Source organism: Elgaria multicarinata, chromosome 3 (genome assembly GCF_023053635.1).
Source record: "Elgaria multicarinata webbii isolate HBS135686 ecotype San Diego chromosome 3, rElgMul1.1.pri, whole genome shotgun sequence".
Lineage (NCBI taxonomy): Eukaryota > Metazoa > Chordata > Lepidosauria > Squamata > Anguidae > Elgaria > Elgaria multicarinata.
In genome coordinates this window covers 111,984,334-111,998,466 of record NC_086173.1, presented here as the reverse complement: position 1 = coordinate 111,998,466, position 14,133 = coordinate 111,984,334, and the positions used below count along the sequence as shown (strand labels likewise).

Genomic DNA, 14,133 nt, shown 5'->3' with positions numbered 1-14,133 from the left:
GGCTTTTTTTACCTCCAATTTTATCTGGAAAAAAATATTTCTCACTCCGTAATTTCAGGTTCTATGTTAGCATTTCCTGTTATAAATATATTGGGTAATATCCAACATATTGGGAAATATCCAACTGTGCTCAGCACTAGAATCAATGACATTGCACTTGTGTAAACCAACACTTATTCAACATAGCTAGTGCTCACTAGGGCAGTGGGGAAAAGTAATGATTTTCCACTGAACTTCAGCAGTCAGACATGTTTTCTAGGAGGATAGAATTCAAATAAATGTAATCTTAGAAAATTAGCATGTGATCCTTCAAAAACATAAATGAAATGCATTCATTTGAGTTCACTGGAATGTGTGCAGTTATTCACAGGATTGTTTCTATTATCAAGGCTTTAACTATTTCTTAGAACTTGCACAGAAAGTAGTTTTCCTGTTTGTTTGTTTTTTAAAATTACTATTAAAAACTCCAGGCCTGGGATTGGAGGACAGGGATTTGTTGTTGCCCTACAGAGTGCTAGTTACATTGCGCAAGTGTCAGTCTATGCTAGTGCAACATTATTAGCGGTAGAACTGGGGTAGGGTGGATACTATCCCTGTTAATACCAGCTGTGTTTCTGGTAGTTTGTGTAGCTTTTCATTAATAACACTTTTGAAATGAATATCTCTATAAAATTATCTTAGTAGTTTTGAAACTATGGTCAGTGTTGCTTGGCTCTTCCTTGTCCCCTTGTGAATGGTATTTTTCTCCTAGAAGTTTCACAAGCGTAATTATGTTAAAACAGTAATTATGTTAAAAGAGTATTTTAATCTTGGCATGCGGCTGGGCATTGTTCTGTTTAACATCTTATGCTCTATTCCTCTCAGACATATGTTTTCTAAGAGGATAGAATTAAAATCATGTTAATCTTAGAAAATTAGCATCTAATCCTTCAAAAACCTAAATGAAATGCATTCAATGGAGTTCACTGGAATACATGCTGTTATTCACAAGATTGTTTCTATTATCAAGGCCTTAATTATTTCTTAGAACTTGCACAAAAAGTAGTTTTCCTGATTCGTTTTAAATCACAATTAAAAAATAAGTAACGAGCCTGGGATTGGAGGACAGGGCTTTTTGCTTGGGAGGGTGTCTTCTTCATTTTTTTGCCACAAATTCCACTACCTTGTAGTACTCCAAAATTCCACCCAGCCATTTCTCAATACATCTACCAGGAAAATTCTTTAAATGTAGTTAAAGACGCAAGAGGAAGTAAGGGACTTATTTATTTAATACCTTCAATTAGGTGGAGTGCCTAGTGCTACACCACACTGACAGCAGTGCTGATTTAGCCAGTGACTAGGAGGAATGCATCCTTTTTATTACTGTCATGCTAACCTGTTTATTATTAGCTTTCTCTAGACTATGTTTAAGAACTAAGGCAGATCTACACTCTCTGGATATGAACTGGTGACATCACTTTTTAGGGCGGAATCCTATGCATATTTAGACAGAAAGATGTTACACATCCCTTAGCAATCCCCAGCCAGCATGGGAGTTGTAGAACTTTTTTCTGTCCAAACATACATAGAACTGCACCTTAAGTCTTAAAGTTTAAGATGAGGTTAGTTGCATACCGCTAAATACAGTAAGTACCATAGAGTGGGATATTGGCCATTTGTAAACGAATGGCTTAAATCAAGTCAAGAGCAGAAACAAGAGGGTTACATGTTGTCTAGTTGATCTCTAGGTATTGGGCCTTTTGCCTGTTTCAGAAGCCAAAGTGTAATTTTGCAAAGAAAAAAGAAAAGAAAAACTATTCCTTCGTTCTGAATTCCAGAAGAAAATAAGACAAATTTATTACTAAATTAAAAGTAATTTAAATTGAGAATCTCAATAATTTAATCACCATAATGAACTGCTTCCCAGAATACCTTTAATATCCACATTCCATTTAAATACGTTTTACATATTGCAGTGGTTTTTAAGGGCTCTTGTTAGAAATTAGCATTAGGGAAGATATTAAGCCTGTGCTTAAATATGATTTAAGGGCTACAGTGAAGAGGTTTTATTTATCTAAGAATCCTATTAAAGGTATATAGACCAGAATCTATTCTATAAGAAATGTCTTTAGCCTTGCACAGAATATGTTCTGTGTGCTACACCAGAACCTTTAAACCTTACAAAGCCAAAGCCAAATCTGATGGCTGGTACACAACTCCTTCACCACAAACAGGAAGTTGAAAGTGGCCTTCACATCATCGACTGTTCACACCAGAATGATAACATGAATCACAGCTATTATATGATCCTTCTCATGGTACCTGGTGCTGACAAAGAAACTCTCCACACCAGGTATCAGAATTATAGTTGGTGGTACGCATTATGGAGGTGATTTCCAGCTTCCTTGTTTTGAAGAAGGCAATATGTGGTGTGGACTCAAGTCCAGCCTCTTTCGTGAAAGGAAATGTATGCTGTAAAGTTGCTCATGCCAAGGCTGCTATTGACCTTCAAATGACAAGCTCAGTGATCCCATCCAGTTGTAATGTATATTTAATTCAATATACTTAAGACTAGAGTTGATGTATTTATAATGAATCCATCATCTAGTTAAAAAAGAAAAACTTACTTGTTTGAAATGTTGCTTCAAGTAACTAAATAGATATTTAGAAACATTCAGAGATGGAGAACAGCAGAAATAATGTTCCTGAAGCTGATGTATGATGAGGTGGAAAAGGGTTTGCAGGAAGATTTCTGGATAAAGGGACCACACCTTCATACACTTGTATACCTCCTCCCACCCCTAGAGTAGATTTGCATGTGAAAACATTTCCAGGTAATGGGCCCCTATATGAAGTCAATTTCACAAAATATGCCCTATTTATTTATTGCATTTCTATACCACCTTTCTGAGACCAACCAAGGCATACAAATAATTCAAAATGTAAAAGACATCTTCACATAAAAACGCAATAAAACATTAAAAACCAACATTAATATCCCAGCTATATATGTCAGGGGTGAGCAACTTGTAGCCCTCCAGATGTTTTGGCCTGCAATTCCTATGAGCCCTATCCAGCATAGCTGAGAGTTGCAGTTCAACAACATCTGGAAGGCCACAAATTGCCCAACCCTGATATATGCCTTAAATTACTCAGGAATATTCTCTTGGAAGTAATTCCAAAAAGGTATATCCTGAAGGCTCCTGTTGTGGCTTGCTGACATACTTGAATATTAAATTGCAGAAGTGCTCCTGCCTGCACATGGAACTATGCTTGGATGAGAGGAAAAGATAAACAAGTTTTGAGTCATAGGATTAATGCTATGACACATAGGCATTTTCTAATATCTTCAACCTTGCAGAGAAATTAGCTCAGAGACAAATTATTCCCTGTACTATCACTTGGAGCTCATTTCTATTTCTGTCCTGCTACTGATTGTTTTCACACAACTGAGAATCAGTGAACTGTGCACAGTTCCTTTATGTGGATTTACAGAACAAAAACTGAAGCTTAACTAGCAGGCCTCAGTGGTTAATTCTGCATGATAAGTTGAATATTCAACTATGCATTTCTTGTCTAACTAAAATTCCCACTAGCCCCCTTCAGAGCACACTGTAAGAAGGCTAAACATCTAAGTAAGTTAAATAACCTATTCATGGAGCCTCAAGTGAATAGGTTATTTAATTTACTTAGATGTTTAGCCCATCTTATCTATCATGTTCAGAGACAAAAATACGTATTTTAAAGCAGTAACATAACTGAAAAATCCAAAATTTAGATTTTAAAAAGTTAGAAATTAATAAGAGGTACTAAAGATGTCTCCACTCAACTGTAGACCTCTGAATGATGTATCCAGATAAAAAGTTCACCTGGTACTTGCAGATGATATTTATTTACAATATTTATATCTAGGTCTGACTTCCAGTGAAGCTCTAGAAGATGTTTCACATCTGAGCAGAAGCTACTGAAAAAACTCATGAGTGTGGGTGTGGGTGTAGTAAATCAGCCTGAAGATGGGGACAGGGCGTTTTGAGCTATGCAGCCTATGACATCAGCTTTACTCTTGCCCTTTGTAGCTGATACAAGATAGCCGAGGAGGAGTGACTGTTTGGATCCAAGAGATAGTTAATGCTTCTCTGAAGGACAGCGGGGAGGGGGCAGTTCCAGCCACCTTGAAAGAAGTAGTCAAGAGCCCTCTTCTGAAGAAGCCCTCTCCAGACTCAAAAACCTATCATCTTGGGCAAAGTGATCCCTTTTGGGGGCAGGATGGTAATCATTCAGATCCAGGCATTCCTTGATGACACTGGTTTTCTGGCCCTATTTAAATCTAGTTTCTGACCTGATTTTGGGATTTTATTTATTTATTTATTTATTATTTATTTATTACACTTCTATACCGCCCAATAGCCGAAGCTCTCTGGGCGGTTCACAAAAATTAAAACCACAGTAAAACACCCAACAGGTTAAAACACAATTACGAAATACAGTATAAAAAGCGCAACCAGGATAAAACCACACAGCAAAGTTGATATAAGATTAAAATACAGAGTTAGAACAGTAAAATTTAAATTTAAGTTAAAATTAAGTGTTAAAATACTGAGTGAATAAAAAGGTCTTCAGCTGGCGATGAAAGCAGTACAGTGTAGGCGCCAGGTGGACCTCTCTGGGGAGCTCGTTCCACAACCTGGGTGCCACAGTGGAGAAACAGGGGACTGCATCTTTGATATTTATTTTCAGCCTTTCAGCAGCATTTGATATCACAGCCATTTACTTCTCTCATATTTGAAGTTGTAAACCACCGTTACTACATTGGCAGAAAGACTGAATATAAATGTAATTAATATTTAATTTTAAATAATATGAATGCACAACTCTTACTTCAGTCATTTTAGTGACAAACATAAACTTCTGTTTGGAAACAGATTGGTGGCAGCTAAAATGGGTTATTGCATCAATGTGAAATATGTTAGTTTAATCTTGTTTAAGTGTTAGAAGTGTGATGAGCATAGTTGTTCAATTAGATCAGCTCTGAATTCATAGGCTGATTCTCACTTATGTGTGCAACAAATCTGCATTTACCACAAGAATAAAAACACAATAAAGTCATACATAGCCATGGCTCTCTGGTGTAAGTATATGTGATGGTAAACACCTGTCTGTCACTGCATAGTGCAATCCTAAACAACAACAACAACAACTTGCTGCATTAACCACATCATCACACAGTACCACCAGAACTGTGCCCTGGAATCCCCATGCCATACACTGCCTGGGGAAACCCACAAACACACAATTCTAAGTTTGCTAGAAGCCTGTGAAAAGGTATTCCCACATTTCATACAGAAAACCCACTTCTCTATTTGTGGTGGCCTGGCTTCCCCTTTTCATCACTTTCCCAGGTGAGTGATGGGGATAGAATTAAATAGGTTTCTACCCAGTTTTACACAGTGATTAGAACCAAAGATTCAAGTTAGGTGGCAAATGCACTCTCTCCAGTGTCAACTTTAAGGTTTGGATGTAGGATCTGCCTTCTGCAAGTGGAAGAAACAAACAAATCCTTTCTGCTTACAGAAAATCCCTCTGCCTGATTTTTGGAGATCTCCCCTCCTCCACAGACCACAGCTCACCCCATTCAGCAGGGTCTTCTGAGACTGTGTAACATTTTCAGGGGTCTGGAGGGACTGCAAGGGAAAAGAGGGGGCAGGGAAGTCCACTTCTACCAGCCCAGCTTAAACCCGGATCCAACCCTATATATGCAATAGAGTAACTCAACAGCAAAACATTAATAGTTGGAATTTATACATAAGTAGAATATGGCCAAGATTTCCTTCTAAAAAAGAACCAAATATATACAGTGATGGTGTTTCAAACAGGACGTCGTCCTTCCCTAATCTTAAAAATGGGAGGTCCTATACAGGATAGAATAGAACAGGATAAGTCCTAGATAGTAAAAGAACTTAAAGATCAAGAAGAGCACCTTGAATTTATTTATTTATTTATTTATTACATTTTTATACCGCCCAACAGCCGAAGCTCTCTGGGCGGTTCACAAAAATTAAAACCACAATAAAACAACCAACAGGTTAAAAGCACAATTACAAAATACAGTATAAAAAGCATAAATTACATTTGGAGGCAAATTGGAAGCCAGTGCCAAGGCATCTAAATAGCTGTTAGATGTTCCTGGTGGCCTACCCCTTTTAAGCAGCACTTTCAAGTTGCAGTTAGGAGCTATGTCTTCTCACTTCTTACTCAAAAGTAAGTATGGGGGCCCAATCTGGACTGAGATTCCAGAGAGGGGGATAAGGGACTTTAACCCTTTGCCCCCTGCTGTGGTCCTGATTCAAATCAGGCACCCCACGCCTGCAATTTGTGCTGCCAAGAAAGGATCCATTTGTTTCAATAGATCTTATTTATTTATTTATTTATTTCATTTATATACCGCCCCATAGCCGAAGCTCTGTGGGTGGTTTACAAAATTGTTTTTTGGCAATGCAAATTGCAGGTGAGGGGGTATGGGGCAGCAAGCATCAAAGCCTCCATGCTCCACAAACTAGGATTCTGATCCAGATGGAGTCTCCCATACTTACTTTTGATTAAGGAAAAATACTAGCTACATCTCCGAAATGAACATGTAGTTTGATTGGGATGCTGCTGAAGGCTTTCAAAGGCAGCTGCACATAGAAATGGTTTCCACATAATGCTAGTTCATGGGTTACTTAATCCATTAATTGGTGGGGCTATGCCAGAGTAAGCACACATGCTTTCTGCTTCCACTTGAATCCACTTTCATGAACAACCCAGGAACATTCCTGGGTTGTTTGTTGTTTTGTGCAAACCTGGAATTCTGGGCTAATGAGAGATAAAGAATCCAAAGTTTTAACCCAATAACAAACAATGGGTTAAAACTGTGGTTTGTTTGTCCCACAAGCCAGAGTTCTGGGTTCACACATATGATCAAACCACACAGGAACTTTCTCGGGTTGTATGAAAGCTGATGCAAAGCGGAACTGGTGAGTACGTGGGAGGCAGAGCATTGCTCGCTGCCAAACAGCCCCAACTAAGTATGGGTTGTTTCACAGAATCATAGAATAGTAGAGTTGGAAGGGTCCTAAAAGCCATCGAGTCCAACCCCCTGCTCAATGCAGGAATCCACCCTACAGCATACTTGACAGTTACTTAACCCGTAGTTAGTCATTACATGTGAACTGGATCATTGAGTTCACATGTAATCAATCTAATTGAGTTTACAAGAACATGGATGTCACTTATTCCTTGACCTATAGTAATAGGGAAAGTCTGCATATTGAATGTAGTTGGACAAAGAAATTATGAGAAGCTACCTCTGTGACCAAGGATATCACATCTAATAGGACATTCTTGTTTTATAATTGATCATCACCAGGGCTACTATTCTAGCAATCACCAAAAGAACCCCATCTCCTGGATTCTAGATGACTCTAACCATCATCACATCTAGTTCTACTTTGTCTGAATTCAGTCTTAGCTTATTTGCCATCATACAATTCACCATGGCCTCCAAATACTATTTTAAGTTCTTAGATTGTTGCTCCCGGATCTGAGAAAAGTACAGCTAGGTTTCATCACTTTGCTGTGAACAATGCATTCTGAAACAGCTTCATACATATATTTAAAAGAAGTAGGGATGAAAATGAACTAGAATAGTTCCAAAGAACTCTGTCCAAGTTATTTCAGGAACCATCCTGTGAAAAGAGTGGAAACCCTTAAAAGCCATCTCCTAACTCTTCCTATATCTCGCAGATAATTCAAGAGAATTGATATGAATAAAAGATAATGACAGGTCCAGTAAAATCAATACAATTTAACTAGCCCACAATCTCCAAGACAGTGCTCATTCCCCAGGGCAAATAAAGCAATCTGAGTTCCTCAGCCAGTTCAGAAACAAGAGTGAAGCCTATCAAAGAAATGTGTTTTCTCTAAGCTACATGGAATTATGAAGTCAATTATCTGCTCAATCATGTTTCCCAAAAAGGGGACCTGAGCAACCGGTCAAAAATTAGAAGACTTGTTGCCTTTTTTCCTCCAACAACACAGCACTGATGCACTGTCTCAATAAGCAGACTCATGATTATTTTGTAGACAAAGGAAAGCCTACTGGAAACACCCCAAATTTCTGAAGTAAAGGACTTTCCTCTGAATCCTTGATATGTGGGGAGTTACTCAGTTGTAATTGAAATGTATCTGTTTGTTTATTTATTCATTGCATTTTTATACCACCTAACAGCTGAAGCTCCCAAAAATTTACAAAAATTAAAACCATTCAAAGTATAAAACAAACAGTATAAAAACATTATACTTTTATATTGTATTTTGTAATATGGTTTTATACTGTTGTTTTATACTTTGAATTGTCTTAATTTTGTAAACCGCCCAGAAAGCTTCGGCTATTGGATGGTATAGAAATGCAATAAATAAATAAATAAATAAATAATATAATATAATATAATATAAAATACAATATAAAAGCACAACTAGGATAAAATCAGCAGCGGTGCAAAAATACAAATTTAAAATATAAATTTAAAATACAAATTTAAAATAGCCAAGTTAAAAATAAATGTATAGACTGTTAAAATGCTGAGAGAAAACGTCTTCACCAGGCATCTGAAAGAATATAGTGTAGGTGCCAGGCAAACCTCCTTAGGGAGTTCATTCTACAGCTGGGGTGCCACAGCAGAAAAGCCCCTCCTCCTGGTAGTCACCTGCCTTACTTAGAGGCATTTTCACGTGTCTACAAATGTACTCACCAGAGACAAATGTTCCTGGGCTTCTGGAGAAAAGGGCACCCACTGCACAACATTCCTTCCCCTGAAAGCTCAAATGCTGAGATTTGGATAAAAAGCAGTGCAAGAAGATGGTTGTTTCCTACCTTCCCCAAACCACAGTGCAAATGAGAGAAAATCCCACTCACCAACAAGCTCTCTGGCAAGTGCAGAGGGCTTTGGAAAGAAGTGTTTTTTATTTCTCTTACACTGAGGTTTTCATAAAATAAGAAACAGCAGGTGTCTATCTAGTTGTGTTTTACCTTCTCTGTACTCCAATACAAATGAAAGAAACCCCCATCTCTCTTCCATATCCTTTGTACTTGCCAGAGGAACTGGGTGACAGGAGGCAGCTAGTGGTGGGTGAAGAGGATGGCTAGTATGCCAAGGCAATAATTGTGTGCCCAAGACACTGGATCTATTCTTACTCTGTATTATCCTATTTTCAGCACTGGCATTGAAAATAGACACCAAGGGCTTGTCTATACGGCTTCTTTATCCCGACATAAATGCGCAGATTCATGTTTCAGGACACATGAAGCAGCTGTCCATTCGCAGCAGTGCTAGGTTTTTAAAGCAATAATATGCATATTCGCATTTACGATTTACCACGACTTTTGGAGCAATGTCCAAGTTTGCACCGCATTAGAGTTATGTGTCTTTGGGGGAGTTAAATCACATTTTGACATAACTTTGAGGGCAGGACAAAGTGATTCACCAATTTCCTGCCTTCCTACCTATCATGTTCTCTGGCTGCCCCATTCCTTCCCGCTGTTTTCATGTTGAACTCTATGAATCTGCAGAGGTCCGCAGATGGAGCTTTTAAAATTAAAACAAAGAGGGGGGACTGGGCAGTGAGAGGGAGGAGACATGTTCAGTCCCCTGCTCACATCCTCTTCTGCTGCCTCGTTCCTTTCCTTACTCGGTTTTCCTCCAATAAGGGGAACAGGCAGACACAGCTTTTAAAATTAAAACAAAGAGGGGGGAATGGGCAGCGAGAGAAGGAGACATGTTCAGGCCCCCTCTAGCATCCTCTGCTGCCTCATTCCTTTAAGCCTTCGGTTTTCCACTTCTAAGAATCTGCGGAGCTCTGCAGATAAAGTTTATAGCTTCGCTCGTCTAGACTCCATAGCATCGTATATACAATAATTCACGGAATAAATCACTGTTGCTGCTGCAGTTTGACGATCTTTACCTAGATTCGAATCAACGAAAATTCAGGTTTATATTCAATGAGGAGCAATCCCGTTGTCGTATAGACAGGGGCCAGGGCTGAGCCCCAGCGAAAAGGACTCCCCATTCTTCAACCAAACAAATAGGTCCATTGAGCATGTGGCTGTCTGCAACCCATCTCACATCAGAAGGAGAAAGCGGCTTGAAAGTAGATCTAAGGAAATTTGACAAAAGGAAGAGGATGACCCTTTTGTATGAAATTCAGAAAAAACAAAGCAGTGCAAATTATGGAATGCAGTGCAAACTGTCACAACCCCTTGCAAGATTTTCATCCACATTTCGAAGAATGTGGATGCACCCTTAGTAAGAAGTTAATAAAGATGAATATCCATTAGACCTTAATCAGAAACTCATTTTCCTATAGGGCCACTTTAAGACACATATGGGAGGTGGCTGGGCTAGTGGTGCTCCATATGCATTCCCAAAACTGGCAGGCCATCGAGTTCTGTTGCCACCTTTTTCATACTTCTTTTGTCTCCAGTCAGAATCCACGGAAGGGTGGGGAGTGGTGGACATTCCAGATGGCAACCACCTGGCCGAAGGCCATGAATTTCAGGTCCAGGTCAAATCCATTTCCTTGCTTTATTCTGAAGGCCACATACCACTTGGCATTGTTTTGTAGATCAGTAACAAAGCTCTTTGCTCCTGTCTCTTCCTTCACTTTTATTTACCACACTGTGTCCGCTCACTGTCTGCTACCCACCAGGCACTATCTCAGGGAGAAAGCGGCTTGAAGGTAGATCGAAGGGAACGGATGACGTTGGGAAGAACTTCAGGCTATAGGGTGGCGGGCGGGGAATTACTGTCAGTCTCCGCCTAGGCGGCCGAGGCCCACGCAGTTGTTGCTGTTTACATCCAGCCTTGCCGGCCTGGATGTAATCCAAAGCAAGAGAGGCTGACGAGATTTGCTGGAAAATCCCCGCACAGAAGGAGAAGCCAGGCTGGCACCAAAGCAGCTCGCTACTTTCCCTGAGCGCTTTTGCCAGGAAAAACAGACACCCCCCCCCCCGAGCAACCAGTCTTTGCCCACCGCCTGGCAAAACCAGGCCCTTTGGAGCACACTGGTTCCCATGGAAAGCCGTACCCAGCAGCGGTCGGCCTGAAATGTGCCCGGCGGCACTGAAACCATAGCCTCAAGCCTTCTTCTGCGCCTGCCCGCCCAGTTTCCCTCCCAGCAACATCTCCGGCCCCGGCTGACGAGGCAGGACTAGCGGCCGAGGTCCCAGGCTGGCAGAAAAGCGCTCCGAGGCAGCGACTGCGCGCGCGCCTTTTAGGAACTCCTCCTGGTTCCCCTCTGGGCAGGAGAGGCGAGGGTCTTTTCTTACCTCGTCAGGAGGCGTCGTGTCACCGTTGCCGCTTCCCGCCGTCAGCCCGTTCATCTCGTGGGTTTCTGTGGACGAGTCCATGTTGTTCCGCCAGCTGCAGCGGCCCCTTCGCTTCCTGCCGGCCGGCCGAGAGGGAGGGAAGAGAGTGCAGCGGGGCGGAGAGGTGGGGAAGCGACCCGTCAGCTAAGGAGGCCGCCGGTTTCTGCGCGAGGCCCGGAGGCAGGCGCGCTTTTAAGAAAGGCGCTTTCGGGAGTGCGAGGGAAGAAGGGAGGTTCTCTTCCTGGCTCTCAGCAAGAACTTGCGGCACAGACTTGGCAAGGGAAGCCCCGACCCGCCTTGGACTGACAGGGGCGGCTGCTGCTGCTGCTGCAGATGTGTAGTGGGCCGCGGAACTTCCCTTTGGTTAGCTGCGGCGGCGGAGGCGGCGCATTTCTATTTGCCAAGGACAGGTTGCTGCTGCTGTTTGAGCATCCTGGGCCTTTATGCCTGCCCGCAAGCTTTGCCAGGGCGCGCCCTGGAGCTGGCGCGATCGTTTTTTCCAGGAAAGTGGAAATTGGCGTACGGCAAGAGCTTGCACTCGTTGCCGGCTGAGGATGGCTAAGCCCTTAGCAAACACTGCAGAGGAGAGATTACAGTTAACCGGCGAAGGCAACGGCTAGTCCTATAAATAGCCTACTGGGTCTTATCTGCTATTCGCTTTAACAATGTAGCAGTCATAGATCACAGAATAGTAGAATTGGAAGGGGCCTATAAGGCCATCGAGTCCAACCCCCTGCTCGATGCAGATTAAATGTATTGTGTCAGTAAAAAATATATTTCCTAGGACCAGCCAGCAACCATGATGCACTACGTGAGCTTTTGACTGAGACAGAAGTCTTCTATGGACTGTGTGTTTAAGAAAGTGTGGGTGGCTGGCTGGGTGGGGGGCAGATGTTTCTTCACAGTGATCCTTTTCAGACAACATGCTAAGCCATGGTGGTTAAGCATTTTTAGCTAAACATAATAATGATAATATATTTCTTGCCCGCCTCTCCCTCTGGATTGGGTTAGCATGTCATGTGAACGATGACTTAGTAAGTCGTGTGAACCATTCCACGTGGCTACATAACCACGGTTTAAACACTCACTAACCATTTACTACAAAAGGGTTAGCAGCCTAACCCATAGTGTATTATCTCAACAGGCTCATTGTTAATATATTACACTTTGTTTGTTCTCATTTGAATATTTCATTTTAGGGCCAACCCACACCTTCACACTTACAATGGGATTCTTCTCAGGTTTCCTTGGAAGTCAAAGCAGTTTGTTTCAAAAGGACTTACTTGAGGACCCACAACTTGCACCAGTAAGACCTGGTTTGAATCCCCACTCAAAAATAACATTTATGAGGTCCCCTCGGACCAGTTACTGCCAATCTCAACTGCCGCACAGCACAAAGTAAAATGGAATCATCCTCAAGTATGACTTCCTGAGTTCCTTGGAGAAATTGCAGAATACAAAGGTGATAATAAAACATGATAGCAAAGTAGATACATTTTAACTTTAACCAGTTAGGTTCTTGTCATGTGCTGAGATCTCAGATTACTAGCAACATGCTTGTAAAAATAGTTTCAATTCACACAAACTGGGTTTATACGGACAATTAAAATGGTGTTTGTGGAATCATCACACATGATACTGTACTTATTTTTCACGTATTTCTCCACACAAAGATATAGATATATAGATACATATATAATCTATTGTGAATCAGCCCTGATTCAGTTATTTCTCTGCAATTTATCCCATTTGCCTGTGGAGGCTGGAGATTCTGATTTCATTGTAGCTATGAATCCATTCTGTGTTTTTGTCAGAATCAACCAGAACTTGAAAGGATCTATCCAAGGTGCTGAACCTATTTTTGGGGATACAGTTCAGCACTTTAGATAGCTTTTTTATTTTATTTTTATTTATTTTTTGAGTTCTGTCTGGTTCTGACTAAAACCGGAATAGATTCACAGTCCCACTGAAATCAGAGTCACCAGACTCCACTGACAGACTCTTTTGGTGAGGAGAAGATTCTAATTAAGCAAAAAGTAATTATGAAAGGAATGGCTATTTAGTGGAAAATGAAGGAGAGTAGTTTCTGCACTGCAGTAACGAAGTTCTTTAATCATCCCTTCAGAAAAGTAAAGTTCCATATTTCTTTTTATCTAGTCATTTATTTATTTATTTATCTGTTTTTTATATTATGCTTGTTTGTGGCTAGAGAAAATATCTAAAGAGATTCCTAAAATAAAAAAGGATATAGCTGAATGCTGGCCATTGTAAAAGCATGTTATGCAAGCTGGCTATTCCAAGCAAGTGCACAAGTTTAAACAAACTTGATGTGATACAGTATTCTCTTTCACTAGGTAAATGGATGTCATTCATTCATGCACAACAGAAACAAAGGAAGATCTACAAAGGCGGTGGAGGGGGCATTTATTCACATGGGAACAGAGGTTACAGATCCAGAGCTTGGGGTCAGTAATAGCCGCAGTTTCTTCAAGGTTTTCCCCTGAAATTTATTGCACCTGCTCAGTTCTGTTATATATCCTGGGGCTGTAACAATATGAATACAAATTGCTTTAATGGATTTCCTGTCAAGCCTCTGTGTGTTTTCCTTGATTTAGTACTTTATGGCTATTTTTGTTTTTTGTTATTCTTCAAGAAGAATGCATTGTGACACTTCCTAGAAAAGACCAATTAGTGTTGGTCAACAACTTTCCCTTCCTTTTTCTCTCTTCTTGACAATTTGGTTTCCAGCTGTT

The 14,133-nt window shown here is 40.7% G+C and overlaps 1 protein-coding gene across 2 annotated transcripts in view; it reads right to left on the bottom strand.

The window, feature by feature from the left end:
• The window catches only part of NINJ1 (ninjurin 1), a 34,928-nt gene extending 23,139 nt beyond the window's left edge, over positions 1-11,789 (bottom strand). For both annotated transcript variants that reach the window (XM_063121266.1, XM_063121265.1), the window contains exon 1: positions 11,342-11,789. In XM_063121266.1, coding sequence (XP_062977336.1) covers positions 11,342-11,422 — 81 coding nt within the window. In that variant the 5' untranslated portion in view covers positions 11,423-11,789. The remainder of the gene's footprint in view (positions 1-11,341) is intronic.
• Positions 11,790-14,133: the final 2,344 nt, after the last annotated feature.